Below are 15404 nucleotides of genomic sequence, written 5' to 3'. Positions count from 1 at the left end.
TTCCCAGAATCCTTCAGCCACCATTCCACTGTTGTCTGGAGGATTCTAGGAACCAAAAAGTAACTTTTCAAAGCTTTAGTGTTTTATGAATTCAATATTTGTGGTTTTATATGCTTTCAGTTTGGGGTGGGAGACCATGTAACATGAACAGCTTATTGAAATGGCCCATTTTACCATCACCATCTGCTCTTTAGGGAAATCAGAGAAATAACATCTCTTGCTGCACATTTTGGTATTTTCTTTGTGTATGTGTTGGACTGGGCTGTAGATTTTTCCATCTAATCTAGTCTCAGACAGCTTCCAGGAGTGCTAGCATCCAGCCATCCTGTCTCCTGAAATGCTCTGTTTTTTTTCCCTACAGCTGTTAACAAATTGCTTACATATCTAAAGAAATGACCTTGTAAGTCAAAACAATCATGTGGGAAGAATGGTAAAACTCCCCAAGCAAAGGAGTCCTTTTTTACATGAGATTTTTTAACCTCTAGAAGCAGACAAGGGTTGTTAGGATATTTGGGAGAGAATGTCATGATAAATCCTCTCACTTGGAATAGGCAGCATGTTTCCCATGGATGGAATAATGCCTCCCATAGACCACCTTTTAAAAATTGTAAAATGCCTGGCTTATTTTAAACACTTTTTTTTTACTTCTCACAGCTGTAGAAAAGGTAAATTGAGAAAAGTAATAGCAAACAAAGAAAGACTTTGGAAACAATCAGAGAAGTATAATATAGCTTGCATACTGTTATTCATTTCACCTCATTTGTCTAGATCAGAGCTTGTTAGTATCATATTACTAATAACAATATTACATGTATGGTAAATGAATATTAGTGGATATTTTCATGAAATATGTAAGAAAATTATATCACCAGGAACCCTGGTGGCACAATGGTTAAATGCCTGTATTGCAGCCACAACATTGGGAGTTTGTCTCCCAGGTTGACTAAGCTTCCATCCTTTCATAGGTTGGTAAAATGGGTACCCAGCTTGTTGGGGGCAACTGGCTAACACATTGTAAACTACTTAGAGAGTGCCAAGTTCACTATGAAGCAGTATAGAAATGTAAATGCTGTTGCTGTTGCTATCCTCAAAGAATTTTCTTCCAGGTTCTGGGGCACCAATAAGGTTGGTATGTCCAAGGCTCCCCCGATGTGGCACTGACCTTTTTGTGAGGGTTATGTTGTTGCTTGTGATAAGAAATACTAGTATGATCAACTTCATGAATTGGAATTTTGATTTTTATTAGATTGCAAAATCTGTTTCACATTAGGCATTTGTGTGGGTTAACAGATTAAGCAACCTGTGATTTATGATTAATAATTCTCATGAATGTCATTGGATAAATGTAATTATTAGTGAAATAGAATTCAAAGACATAGCCATATTACTCTGGAATATCATTATGCAAAGAGCTCATGTAGCACCTTTGAGGCTAACTGAAAGAAAGAAGGTGGTAGCATGATCTTTCATAGACTTCAGCCTACTTCCTCAAATGCAAGTGGTGCTCTGAGGAAATAGGCTCTCAAGTCTATGAATGCTCATGCTACCAGCTTCTTTTTTTCAGTTAGTCTCAAAGGTGCTACAAGATTCCTTTGCATACTATTAGGGAAATAATTATTGTAGAAATGATGTGTCATATAACTGCATGGTAAAAGCATTCAAATCCCAAAGAAAGTGGGTCTGATCTCTGAATAAATTGCAAAGAAAGACAGGAGGAGGAAGCAATGCAAACCTTTGGATATCTAATGCTATCATCTTATTAAATCCTTAACTGTGGGTATATTAAATATACTCAAAAATACCAGAACTGTAACTATTACAGCTTCCATGACTTCTTCTTGACAACAACCACTTCTTAATTTATTTTCTGCAAGCTATCAAGACTATTGTATGTTGAAAAGTAAAGCTGAAAAATATTGTCCTTGAATAGTGTGTCAGATCTTTTGTCTTTGCAAGTGGTTTTGATTTGGTGAATCGATTAAATGTGTTGCAGACTTAAAGAAGCTGAAGAAGTATGTAGACAGAAAAAGGGAAAATCACTTTATAATATAAAACAAAAGCATGATTCTGGAATTGTAAGTATAACTCACTTATAATATTGCTCCTCTTCTTTCTGAGTGCTAGCCTAAGCTGGAAATGAATTGGTGCTCAGTATTTCAATTTCTTTCCTCCCCTTATAGAAAGAGATACTTTGTCTTATAAGAAATTCTCTTCTATTAGTAAAACTAACAATTATTGATAGGTATTCAGTACTGCAGTAATATGTTCATAACCTAGAGTTTGTAAGATTGTATAGTTTACTGTAAGATTGCCCTAAGTGCTCCCCCAAGCCCACTTTAACAGCTACCAGCTGCATTGGCTGAGGGAGGTCTTTTTCGCTGCCAGTCAAGATGCATGGAGGAAGATGTTTTCAGCCCTTTTCCACCAGTGAACAAAGCAGAAACAGAGTCTCCAGAGTCTTAGTCCAATACTCAAACCACTGTGGCATGCTAAAAATTTACTAAAGCTTCTGATCCTATAGGCACCAGCCAGCATCTTTACTGATATATGTCTCTTTTGGATACATATGTCTCTTTTGGATGGGGCACTGAAGGCTAATCTGTAGCCCTTTATGTCCCATCCTAAATTAACTTTCCTGCCAACTGTCAAAATCCACGTGTTTACCAGTGGGGAGGGACAGGAGTGTGGAAGCATTTGAAATGAAGAAGATGCAGCTTGTCTGAGCTCTGAGGGAAAGAGAAAGGAGGGTACATTCCTTCCATGACAACCCTATTTCTTCACAAGTAGTGATAGCCCCTTCTGGGGCTTGATAGCTGCTGGGGAAAGGGAGAATGTGGAACTACATGACTGAAACATTGTGTTCTGTCTGCTTGATGCATGATCTTTGCCAGTGGGCATAGCAGTTACTAGTATTGTGTTTTGAATACTCCAAGTATGAACAAATATACTTTCACCCTGCCACAGGACTATGAGAAACCCAAAAATGATGGTCCTCAGGATTGCTGGTTAAGCCTGTGGTGCTGTATGTTGTTTTCTCCAGACTTTGATACAACTGAGTTCATAGATGCCCAGAATTTTGCAAAATGTGCTGGACAGGTGGGATGTTTAATTTGGTGTTTCAGGAAGAAACAATTCCTTCCTGGAAATCTTTTCAAATAGTTTCCCCACAGAATCCTATTTTGCATTCCTTTGAATTATCTGGTACTTCTCTGATGTGGGGGAGTGTCCCTAAATATCCCCATTTTTCATAATTTGATAGCGTGATTGCTTCTGGATGAGCTTGAAAAAAATTGTTGCCTAGTTTATTAACAACAAACAGTAGATTACCATTCTTTCTTTATTTTCAAGATTTTTACTCATGACTGCATATTAACTGATGTGTTGTGAAATTCTGAAATTGATCTTGTTTTTCTTGTTTACTCTTTTTTCAGAAAGCAAAGATAAGTATGAAAATATGAGAGAAGAAAGGCACATGTCATTGCCCACCTGTTCAAGAAACTCTTATCTGTTTGTGGGGAGAAAAAGGAAACTACATCACTCAACCCATTTCATTTCTTGCCTTTTTGCATTTGTTTTCTCATTTTACTGACAAGTATCTGCCAAGCAACCAATGAAAAAGGAATCTGCTCTATGGACTGCCCAATAATGGATTTCATGAGTAGGAGACACGCTGTTCCAAGGACCCCATGCTCCCGATCCAAATTTTATTTTGTAATATGTGAGGGAATATTAATAATAAACTAAGAAAAACCTGGTGTAAGAGGTAGTATCTATCTTAACTGAAAACTGGATCAACATTTAACAACATAAATTTCCATTTTTGCTGGCAATACGTTTTCAAGCAAATACAACTACAGTACTGCATTTAGATTAGGTGGAAGAATGTCACTTCTTAATAATTGTGTCCATTTCATATTGACATTTGTAGTTTGTATGTTGAATTGGTAAGGTGCTCCTTCCCCATGATATGCCATGTTCTCCAAATTTACTAGCTAAACTTGCTTTCATTGCTCATGATCATGGCCTACATTTCCAAAACAAGCTATTCAACCCTTTATTCAATCTTTATAGTTCATAAGGTGGGACATTTTCTCTTTCTCTTCTACCAAATATAACTGGTGGAAACAAAACAGAAGGAAGGAAAGCAAAGCAAAGCAAAGCAAAGCAAAGCAAAGGAAAGGAAAGGAAAGCTGCCTTAGTGCAGTAAAAAGGCAGGGCTTGTTTGGAGATTATTCATTTGACTTGGGTACTTCAGTATGTTATGTATATTTTTAAGTGACCTGTTTACACAACAATGAAAAGTTTGCAGTAAAGTTTCTACGAATCAGTTGGACCATGATTTTGGATTACTAAAGATTTTTCCTCTTTCTTTCTTTTCTCTCCCCCCCCCCCTTTTCCCCACTATTCTAGATCATCAAGGATGCAACTCAGTTTTTTTGGTGACAAAGCAAAACTCACTGATTATTTGAGGCTGCCATTACATTTTATCCAGGACCCATATTCTAAGCTACATAACAGTTACAATTCTTTGCAACTTCTCAGTCTCAGACACCAAAAACATCCTAAGTATTGGTCAGATTTAGTTTACAAAATCTCCTCCATACACTTAGCCGCAACTTTTAAAATTCTGCAAACAGCCAAAATTAGGAAGAAGGAAGATGTATATATCCCAAAGCCCTTTAGCATGGAAGGTGCTGGGGTGGTTTTGAGTTTGAAACTGCAGAATTTTTTTCCTTCCATGTAGTCCAGTACATGATACCTGGTTGTCCAGAGGTTAATACATGGTTCCAGGAATCATAAGGGCTGCGTAATTATGACCTCAGGAATTGACTTTTTAAATGCCAAGCACTAAAAAAGATATATTTTTCATTCATTGAGAAAATTGTTTCCTGTTATGTGATCAGCCTGAAATTCTGTTGTGTTTCAGGATAGTTCCTGATAGTCCCTTTATATGTTTTCCCAGAACTGCATTATAAAATCCTGTAGTGTCAGGAATAAAGTTATTTCTTGGGAAAGGGAAAAGAGAAGATTGTTACAAGAGACCTATCACAAGCAAATAAAGAAGTAAAAGATATTTTAATAACACTGATAAAATCTCATGTTTGTATTTATGGAAACTAGTCTTTGCTGTTTAACACCTGCATTTTCTTTCATTTAAGTGCATTTAAAAACTTGGTAGCATGTTTGTTTTGTAGACGTCCTATTCCCTTCAGTATCAAAAGTACGTATATTGCCATACTACATTAAATAACAAAGATCGCTATGTGCAATATTGTATTTAGTGTTTCTATTCCAATTTTTTTTAGGATGTTAATTTATATGAAAAATAAAATAATGAAATCAGAGTTGTTTTTGTGTATGTAATGTTGGTTGGAAGACTGAATTCTAAGGAATCTGCTTTGCCACTAAGCCAGTTGTCAGTAGTGAACTAGATGAGGGTAGACAAGACAGACATATTCCTGCTCAGTTAGAAGGCAGATTAGCAAATAAGGATTTACCCTGTGTGGGTTGAGGCTACACAGTCCTTGAAATCTATGGCTCGATGCTTGGATGAACTCTTAGACTTATGCCTAGGTTTCAGCAGGTTTGTGCATATTTAAAATTAGTGTGTGAGTTGTGCCTATTCCTAGAGATGTCGGACACATGTCTTGATTATTTCCCATTTAAACAATTCTACTTGGATCTGTGTTTACAAACAGTTTAGAAATTTCAGTGGCTCCAAAATGTGATGGCCAGAGTGCTGACTAGGGCCAGATACATGGGACATACAACTCTCTTGATGAAACAGCTTCAATTGTTACTAGTTCATTTCCAGGCATGATTGAAAGTGATGGGTATGACCTATTAAGCTCTTTATGGTTGAAGTCATATCTCCCTATATAAACTTATCCTGGTCATCTTAAGATCCTAGTTGAAGTCTTTCTCAGCGAGAGAGAAATCACAAACACATTTTGCTCTTTCACTTTTTCTTCAGCTTATAATCTTTTGTCTTTTGGGAGGAGATTCCTGTCCAGTCTTTTTCTCTTCTGCTGGACTGTTCATCTTCACCTTAAAAAATACATAGATCTAAAGAAGTGAGATTCAGCAGTTGTAAAGCAAGAAGAGGTATGGAGTGCCTTAAATTATAAAATAAAGGAAGATGAATGAAAATACATCCTCATTTACCTTATAATTTAAGGTACGCCATGCCTCTTCTTTACAAGACCAAGATCACTCTGCTATATGTCAGGTGTTACTACTTGGGAGTTTTCATCCATCAGTTATTTAGATTCTATCCAAAAATCTAGGAATCACTGCTGTATGATCAGTGTCATGTTCCAAATAGTGCCAGTTTTTGTAATTGTGCTATTGTGAAACTATGAGGGTTTCCTTCAGATGTTTTATCTGTACATTTGATATTGCTCCCAAAGCACCTATCACTATCACTATTGGAATCACAGTTGTTTCTTTTCACAAAAGTGCTGAACCTGAACTTGTACATCTCAGTATTTCATAAACATCTTCATGCAACAATGGCCACAACGATTGTGGCTGTGGTCTCTGGGGCAAACAAACCCTCAAAAGAATCTGATAAATTGCACACAATGTCACTGTGTGTGTGTGTGTGTGTGTGTGTGTGTGTGCGTGTATATATATATATATATATATTACATTTTCTCATGAAATACAAAAGAAAGAATCTAACCAGGATTCATATCACCATTATGTGGTTCTCAATAGGATAGCTGTAAACAAATACTAAAACCTTCCACTCACTGATCTCTCTCACGTGCCCTGGTGGCGCAGTGGTTAAACGCCTGTACTGCAGCCATTCACTCAAAACCACAAGGTTGCGAGTTCAAGACCAGCAAAAGGGCCCAAGCTCGACTCAGGCTTGCATCCTTCCGAGGTCGCTAAAATGAGTACCCAGACTGTTGGAGGCAAAATTAGCTTACTTGCTAATTAGCTTACTTGCTGTTCACCGCTATGATCTTTGGAATAGCGGTATATAAATAAAACAAATTATATATATATATATATATAATATATATATTGTGAGACTTTAAGTTTACTCTTTTTTTAAAAAAAAAAGTGGTGTCACTAATCACTCCCATCCCCCTTCCCTTTGAAGGAATTCCAGTCATATACTGGGTTTGGTGGTCTCTTTCAAAATAAACTTGATGTTCCTGTTCTCTTCTTATCTTGTTTTTTCTCCATCTGACCACAACAATTTGTGGAGACAGGAAGAAAAGCCCACAGTAATAAAAAAGAGCAGCATAATTAGAGGTGGTCTCAGTGTTCCTAGTTTCATGTGTGCAATTTATGCTCCTGAATTTTGTTTGCAACTGGCACTGGCTATTCAGTCAGTACTGCAAAAACTGCTACCATGAACTGATGAGTTAGAAAGAATGTTCCATATCATGTATTTTTAGGGAGGCCAGGCAAGAAAAATGGGAAGGCAGCCCAAAGGGAAAGAGCTGAAATTAATTTTCTGATCTACTGTGTGTGTTGGATCAATTTTGGAAAAATATGACAACCTGCAGGTGAGTGATTAATATATTTACCACAAGATGGCAGGCTGATGTCTGAAAAGCACTACATTTTTATGATTTGGAAAGACATATAAATTAGACATTTATTTGTATAAAATGTAGTCACTGTAGACTACTGACCTGCTGATTCTAGATCCCAGTACAAGGTGTTGGTTATTACCTTTAAAGCCCTAAATGGCTTGGGTCCAAGCTATCTCAGAGACCGCCTCTTCCCATACAATCCTCCCCGCGCTCTCCGGTCCTCTGGGAGGAACTTGTTGCAGCCTCAAAAATCGAGGCTTGCGGCGACCTCCCGGAGGGCTTTCTCTGCTGTCGCCCCCAGACTCTGGAATGGCCTGCCGGATGAGATCCGTCAATTAACATCTTTGGACAGCTTCAAAAAGGCTGTCAAGATGGATCTCTTCAGGCAGGCCTTCCCAGATTGAAATATCCCGGCCTCAGGATCTCAGGATTTCCCCCTCCTCAGTAATGTCTCCAAAGCCCCTTTTCTTTAGAATTGAAGTTGCAGTGGTTTATTGGTTGGTATTATTTTGTTTAATTTATTGTTATTTTAACTAGTTATTGTGGTTTTAAATTAGATATGTTGTTTAATAACTTTTTAAGGGGGGGAGGGAAATATATTGTTTTTATGCGGTATGTTATTTTAATGTTGTAAACCGCCCGGATTGGTTCGCCATAGGGCGGTATATAAATAAAAATTTATTATTATTATTATTATTATTATTATTATCCCATAGAATCCCCTTACAATTTTCTACTGCAAACAGTCCTGTGAACTCATATAAGTAAGAAGGCACCAGATTTCTAGCATTAGGATGAATTGTTTGAATATGGGAAATAGGTACACCTATAGGGAGAAAAGTATGAGTTGCATCCAAATGTGAGACCTTATTTGAGAGCAGACATACAGAAATAAATGTCTGTTGATTGCAATGGATCTATTCTAGGTCTATTCCAACTAAACATGGATGCAACTCATTATTGAAAAGCTGGTTCCTGGCAGGAGAACCTTTGACATAAGAATTCATTTTCTACATTGCCTCATTAATCATAATTGCTTTGCTGGATCAGAGCAATATTATTTACTTAGTCCACCATTTTGTGTCCAAGAGCAGCAGCCAGATACCGTCAGGCCATCTTAAGTAGAATGAGAAGATGGCAGTCTTCCCATATTGTGTCTACACCATCTAGCATTCAGGGCAAACCTAACCTCAGCATGTGATTATGTTTTATTTTTAAATAAGTTCTGCTGAAGTGAATGAGACTTACTCCCAGATAAGGTGTAAAGAGCCTCACAGTGCAATCCTGTACATGTCTACTCAGACATAAGTCCCACTTAATTTACTCATTTCACCATTCTTCACATGGGAAAGTGTGGAATATTTCACATGAACATATTTTTAAGATCATTTGATTTGTTATGTGTTTGTGTATGCCACATAAATGCAGTGTGACCAAGCTCATACTAGGGTGAGAAAGGGGCGTCCTTTCTGGACGCCTCTAACCCTAGTACACGCTCGGCACATACAAAATGGCACCCGTTCTACATGGGCGCCGCCATCTTGACTTTGCAGACGCCTAGCGTCCACACGTCACACGGTGGAAGTGATGCCACGCATGCATGACTAGCGACTTGCGGTGCCACTTCCGGGGCACAAAAAGGAGCCGCTTTTTGCTGCGTCCGGGAATCGCGCGGTTCGTCCGCTGCAGTTCCCAGATGCAGCAACCAGCAGTGCCGGCAGAGCACCCATTTTGTGTGCTCTGTAATGCGCCATAGTTGGGTAGATGGAGAGAAGGGAGAAAACCTGAACTATTTGAGGTGGCTTGACATTCTCCTTTTTCTTATGTGGATTGCCTTTCCTCCTTTATAACCTAGCTTCAAATTATGGCTGGCATCCTGCTCAGTATTTACAAGATCATTTAAGATGGGCTTACAATCTTGTAACCTTTGGGACTCACATTTATAGTGCTGAGACAAGCAGATGGAGAGAACTGTCCATGTTCCCTGCAGTTGGAAGAGCAACGTAGTTGTCATTTCCCAGTGCCCTAATCTGCAGTGCCTCAGAAACTGTTGGGTTGGGCCCTGCCCGGCTTAAGAGGTAGTCTTTCTTTTTTGGAAGGGTGGTCATCCACAGAAGTTGCTAAAACAATGAAGCTCAATCATTATAACCATGTCTAATAATAGTGAGTTTGGGCCAATTTTGTTGCTTTCGAAAGAAATGTGGACAGCAGTAAACTGTTAATTTGTTTGATGTCCTCCACCTCAGTGTTAAAGGTACTTGGGAAAACATATATTTTTAGTTTGAAAAGGCAAATCCTAAGTGCAAATTCAGAGCCTTTACAAATAAAAGTTTGTAATCCTTCTTTGTTTTGGTTTATTTTCATGTATTCCAAAACACAAATTAGTAAATCAAAGTAGTTTGGATATGTTAGATGGAGAATGCTACACTCTTATTTCTCTTTGTAAATGAAGACTAAATACAGAAATAAATTGGGGGTGGGCAAACATTGATGTATTTTCGTTTCAGTTTTGGTTATTCCTTTCACAATGTTTATATGCTATGACCCCAAATCCTAGATTGAGATGGCTTAGTATTGTGGAGGAATGCACTATTTGATTCTTGTGTTGAATGACTATATTGTACAACTGAATTGGCGGCTGCATGTACAACTCTAGTTGTGCAATCTTATATTGGATGTGGAAATTCCAAATGAGAGAAAAATGTTCAGCTGCTTCTAGAAGAGAACTTACAATGCATAAGATGCTATCAGGGTTCTTTCTCCATCATTCCAATGAACCTGCGACTCTCCAGATTTTTTTTTCCAATTACAGCTCCCATGATTCCTAATCCCTAGTCATATTTCCTATCTGGAAGGCCACAGGTTCCTCACCCAATATAACAAATTTTTAAAATGACAGACACTAATGTGTGTGTATTGTGCATACATTTTTATGTCTCTATTAACGCAAAGTGATTTTTCTTTAAAAAATATTTTAACATATGTAAATCAGAATCCTTTATTAAGGTATATTTTACATAACTTTACGTATGCGTAACTACAATAGCAGAGTAGAAATCCTGTCAGTGAACTGTGAAGATGCATAATGGGACACTAGTAAGTGTCCCAAAATGCATCATCACTCCCTAGCCTCTGTCCTGGTGAAGAATGGGACTGATGCACATTGAACTCAATGCACATCAGTCCTATTATGAATCAGTTTCAATGTGCATTGGGTCAATTGCTGGCTCCCTTACCTAGCAATATAGCAGCAGCCCTTTACAGGATACAGATGTCATGGAGCTGGCCAATTCTAATTACATCCTCCAGATGTAAGTCAACCTGCAAAGACATAAGTCCTCAACAGAATTTTGATCATATATATTGGGTTGAGATCATTGTTCATTTGAAATATACACAGTAGTTCTATTTTATATAATGTTTAAACCACCCCAGGGTTCTGTCCTATAGCTCTCATTCTTCAACATTTTTTTCCAGTGATTTAGATAAGGGGGCAGAGGAAAGCCTTATCACATTTGCAGATAATCCAAAACAAGAGTTGTAGCTAACATATTGGAAGGTAGTTATAGGCCAACCCCTCTCCCAAGTGACATTTATAAAATGAGGGAATATGTGGCTGAGCAGCAGTAGATGTCAAAAGGACCTTGGGCCAAAATAGACCGTTGGAAGGGGCAGCTGGAAGCCACCCATTCCAAAAATAGATTGGGGTTACAGCAACCGCATACCCAAATCCACCTTGAAACTGCCCAAAGAAGGAGCGACAAAAAGCTGTTCCTTTTTCAGGTGGCAAAAAGCTGACTTTATGCCCACACCATGACTGGAAGTCAGCTTCATGATGCTCTGGTAGCATGTGGCGTGTAAAAGCCTTGCCACCAGCGTGTCATGAAGCCACCCTCGTGTAAATGGTTGGGCAGCTTCAGAAGGTGGCTTAGCTTGCCAATCTGTTCCGGCTCTTTGAATCCCTGGCATCTCCTGTTAACAGATCTTAGATACAGGATCAGACTCTGGGATTATTGTAGATCATAAATTGAACAGTCTGATGCTGCATGAAAAAAAGAAAAATAATATTCTAGATCTGCATTAATAAAACAATAGTTTCCAATACAAGGAAAGTAATACTCCTACTATATTGTACTAGTCAGGCCTCACCTGGAGTCTTTAGTTCTGGGTGTCTCGTTTTAAGGATACAGATGTGTTGGAATGGATTCAGAGAAGGGGGGACAAGGATGGTAAGCGGAATGGAGAACAGAACATATGAGGAAAGATTGATGGAGCTGGATACATTCAGCATAGAGAAGAGAAGATACAGAGGTGATCTGATTGCATTCTTTAAATATTTAAAGGACTGTGGTGAAGATTTGTTCACTGCTGCCCCAGAGGGTAGGACCAGATCTAATAGTTTTAACTTACTGGAAGGAAATTTTGATTGAATCTTAGATGGAACATATTGATGGTAAGAGTGGCTTGGCAAAAGGACCAATTATCAAGAGTGGTGGTGGGGTCTCTTTTTCTGGATATCTTCAAAACTAGGCTGGATGGTCTAGCTGTAATTCTTGCACTGATGGAGGCAGTGTGGATTTGATGGCCTGAGGTCTCTTCCATTATTCTATCTTTCTACCCAATAGAATGATGGAACCTTTTAAACCAAATTATCATTTAAGCTTTACAAAATAAAAAGAAAGTGATGATATATGAATTCCATATATTCCTAGAGTATCTTTATTTGTTCTATAATTTAAAAATAATACACCTATAAAATAATTACATTATAGTTATATTTCTTCCATTTTGTTTTCATTTATAAAACAAAAATTAAATATTATCAACCATTACAAGGTCAACTCAACTCTTAGTTATAAACAAAAACATACTCAAGGAGAACCCCCCCCCCCCACTGCAGCATATATGTTTATCACAAATTGGTAAGGAGCCAGGTGAGTAACTGGATTTTCTCTTTCATCTCGCATTATTCCTAACATAGTTTCTGAATAAATTTTCATCTAAATTATAACCACCAGAACCTATTGTTAGGTTCTTGTCCTTCAAGAATCAGCAGCCCTGGACCCTAAGCCTGTACATGATGATTTGGGCATCCTAATTCTTCTCATCCACCCATCTTGTCCAAACATGATAAGCTTGTAAATTGTAGTGATGTATGGCAACTGCAGCATATACCATCAGTTTCAGCATTCTCTGTTGTATTTTCCTGAGTGCAGATTTGCCATTGTGTAACAGCAAGGGAGAAAAATATAAGGATAACTTAACTGCCCAATCCCTCCTCCCCGTGCCAATCCCCATAAACCGATTCGTGAGCACTAGCAGAGATCAGTCCCCCAAAGCTTCTTAAAACAGCCAGTCTCACATAATAGAGAACTGTGCCACTGAACCCTTGAGTTGGCACCAAACCCACAGCTTGAAGGAAACAATTTCTTTAACCCTTAAAAAAAATCTTCATAATACTAGATTCTTTCAGCTACAGCCACTGCAAATGCAAAGCTCAATGACATGTGATGGACCACTGTCAGTGTTACCAAACCAATTTTAGAAGCTGCATGTGGAATATCCTAAATGTCTGCATGTGGAATATCCTAAAACCTAACATGCAACATGGTATGAATTAGGATGATCAAGTCACTTTATACATACTACACATTTCCCCCTACACAGATACAATTTTCATACAGGAAGCAGAGATTGATTTAGCTCTGTTATAAAATACAGTATTTTGTCTGTTTTTGCCACCGTGTTTTAATAAATTAAACACAATATTGTTTACTTCCACAAAAAGTACTGTACCGATTCAGCATAAGATTAGGATAAATACACAATAGTGACTTGATGGAAGGAAGGTTTAAATTAATGCAAAAATTGTGTGAGAAAATTAACAATACTAAAAAATTCTGTCATTTTCAAGGGACAACCTGATTCAACAGCTGAAGATGCTTTTTCTTAGCCCTTCAGGTACTTAAGTCATCTCACAAAATATGCATGCTTATGTCTATATTAACAAGTGTAACAACACTTTGCTATTGCTGCAGTACAAGTGAAACACTGCAGTCGAAATATGTGCTTGAGACAATCTAGCTGACAAGGTGTATAATTCCATTCTTGGTCTCTCCAGTGGAAAGTGGCAGGTTGATTATCTCCATGGAAGATAAGACTCATGTGCCATTTCAACTGCCTTTATCAGCCAGGCTTCATAGGGGCTGTTCCCGACTATATCCATGTCAGCAGTACAGCCAAAGAAAGAAAGCAGTAGGCTGTCAATAGTGAAATGAAATATTTCAAAACTGAGGAGGAGAAAAGTATGAAGACTTCACTAGGCCATCTATTCATCCAAAGGCAGAGATGGGATTCCACATAGTGGAAGTGTTAAGTGTTGGGTGTTTGGCTACCAAAGTGTTCTTAACCCCATGACTGATGCTGCCTTTGCCTCTAGTAATGCAGACTCAATGGTTAAACAGCTGCTTTGGTAATATGAATGAAGCCTCGGAACAGCCATTATTCCCAATAGACAAATGGTGCTGCTCCAGGAACATCTCAACCAAGAGAAACAAAAACAATTGGCCAGTTTGTCTCTGGAAAAAAAAAGAGAGAGGTGATGATGACTCTGGCTGGGTCAACTGCTGGCCCTCACTTTCTCTGTTTGCCTGTATTGCTCAGGTTCACAGACATGCAGCGACACTGCTTGACTTTCTGGATTTTCTTAAGTCGGAAAGGTGGGTCCAGTTCAGGGCATTCTAACTGCACAGAAGAGGAGGTGACTTTCTGGGGCTTGCAGAAGGCACAGGATTGGAATGATTCCTCTTCCTTCTTCACATGCCGTGGGATATAGAAGGAGTTGCACTGGCCATAGCAGAAGCGGTTGATGACAGTGCGACTGATGCAGCCCTCCTCACTGATGGTCTGCCGCAAGGGTTGCGTTTTGCACCAGTCACTTTTCAGGTACTTCCTTTCTGTGACCACCAGGGCCTCCTGACTAGAAGCCAGCACCTCTTTGTTTAGATGTTGTCGCCTTTCTGAGTTGTTGCTTCTGCTGTCTTTGTAAGGGGAAGGGATAGCTCCTGCAGGACGATTTTTTCTGGTTTCTGACACTTGGACCAGAGTGGTAACAAGAACAAAGGATAAAGCAAGCTTCCAGATCATCCTGCAGGGAGACAATAAATTTAGGATTGAATTGGTAAGTGTTGAAAATAATCAAATGCCCTTAAATGTATTATTCTAATTTGCAATATTATGGCAGTGGGGGGGGGGAGCTATGGATTGGTTCACACAAATATCTGAAAATGTGATTGTACATTCTCTAGGTGCATTTGACTGCTTTTATATGAGTATCACAAATATTCCCCCTTGCTTTGTAAACAATCCTGACTATTTTGCTTTTTCACTGGGACTTTCTCATGTTGACATCTGAAGTTTTACCCATGAAGGAAAACACACCAAAGTGATGTTTAACTACCTAGTCAGTAACAACTGCCACTGGCCAAAGAAGCAATGCTCAACAAGTAAGGATGTAATTTGTCACTGCATTTCATCTTGAGGCAGCAATGAGTAATTTCAGTAATTTTCTTCCCACTACCAGAAAGTTTATGAAAACCAGAGTTTCAAAGGCTACCTTCATTTGCGTTTCATTCTGTGAAAAAAATCTCATGTGGTTGTTTTGCACAGAAATCAGCAATGTTGTACAGAAACAGCCTTTTCTGCATGGAAAATAATATTTCAACATCAAAAACAGATGATATGATAGCCATGTTTAAATATTTGAAGGGGTCTCATGTTGAAGAAGGGTTGTTTGCTGCAGCTCCATAGAATCAGACCCATTGATTCAAACTACAGAAAAAAGAGATTCCA

The 15404-nt window shown here is 38.5% G+C and overlaps 2 protein-coding genes across 4 annotated transcripts in view; one reads left to right on the top strand and one right to left on the bottom strand.

Moving 5' to 3' along the window:
* FMN2 (formin 2) overlaps positions 1-5345 on the top strand; it is a 241492-nt gene extending 236147 nt beyond the window's left edge. The window contains 2 exon segments of the mRNA XM_042445525.1: positions 1994-2075; positions 3432-5345. Coding sequence (XP_042301459.1) covers positions 1994-2075; positions 3432-3458 — 109 coding nt within the window. The 3' untranslated portion in view covers positions 3459-5345.
* Positions 5346-12445: 7100 nt separating this feature from the next.
* The window catches only part of GREM2 (gremlin 2, DAN family BMP antagonist), a 65473-nt gene continuing 62514 nt past the window's right edge, over positions 12446-15404 (bottom strand). For all 3 annotated transcript variants that reach the window (XM_042441942.1, XM_042441936.1, XM_042441951.1), the window contains one exon: positions 12446-14700. In XM_042441942.1, the coding sequence (XP_042297876.1) occupies positions 14187-14700 (514 nt within the window). In that variant the 3' untranslated portion in view covers positions 12446-14186. The remainder of the gene's footprint in view (positions 14701-15404) is intronic.

This window comes from Sceloporus undulatus, chromosome 1 (assembly GCF_019175285.1).
Source record: "Sceloporus undulatus isolate JIND9_A2432 ecotype Alabama chromosome 1, SceUnd_v1.1, whole genome shotgun sequence".
Lineage (NCBI taxonomy): Eukaryota > Metazoa > Chordata > Lepidosauria > Squamata > Phrynosomatidae > Sceloporus > Sceloporus undulatus.
Note: the sequence above shows the minus strand (reverse complement) of the source record. Positions and strands in the feature narration are given on the sequence as shown.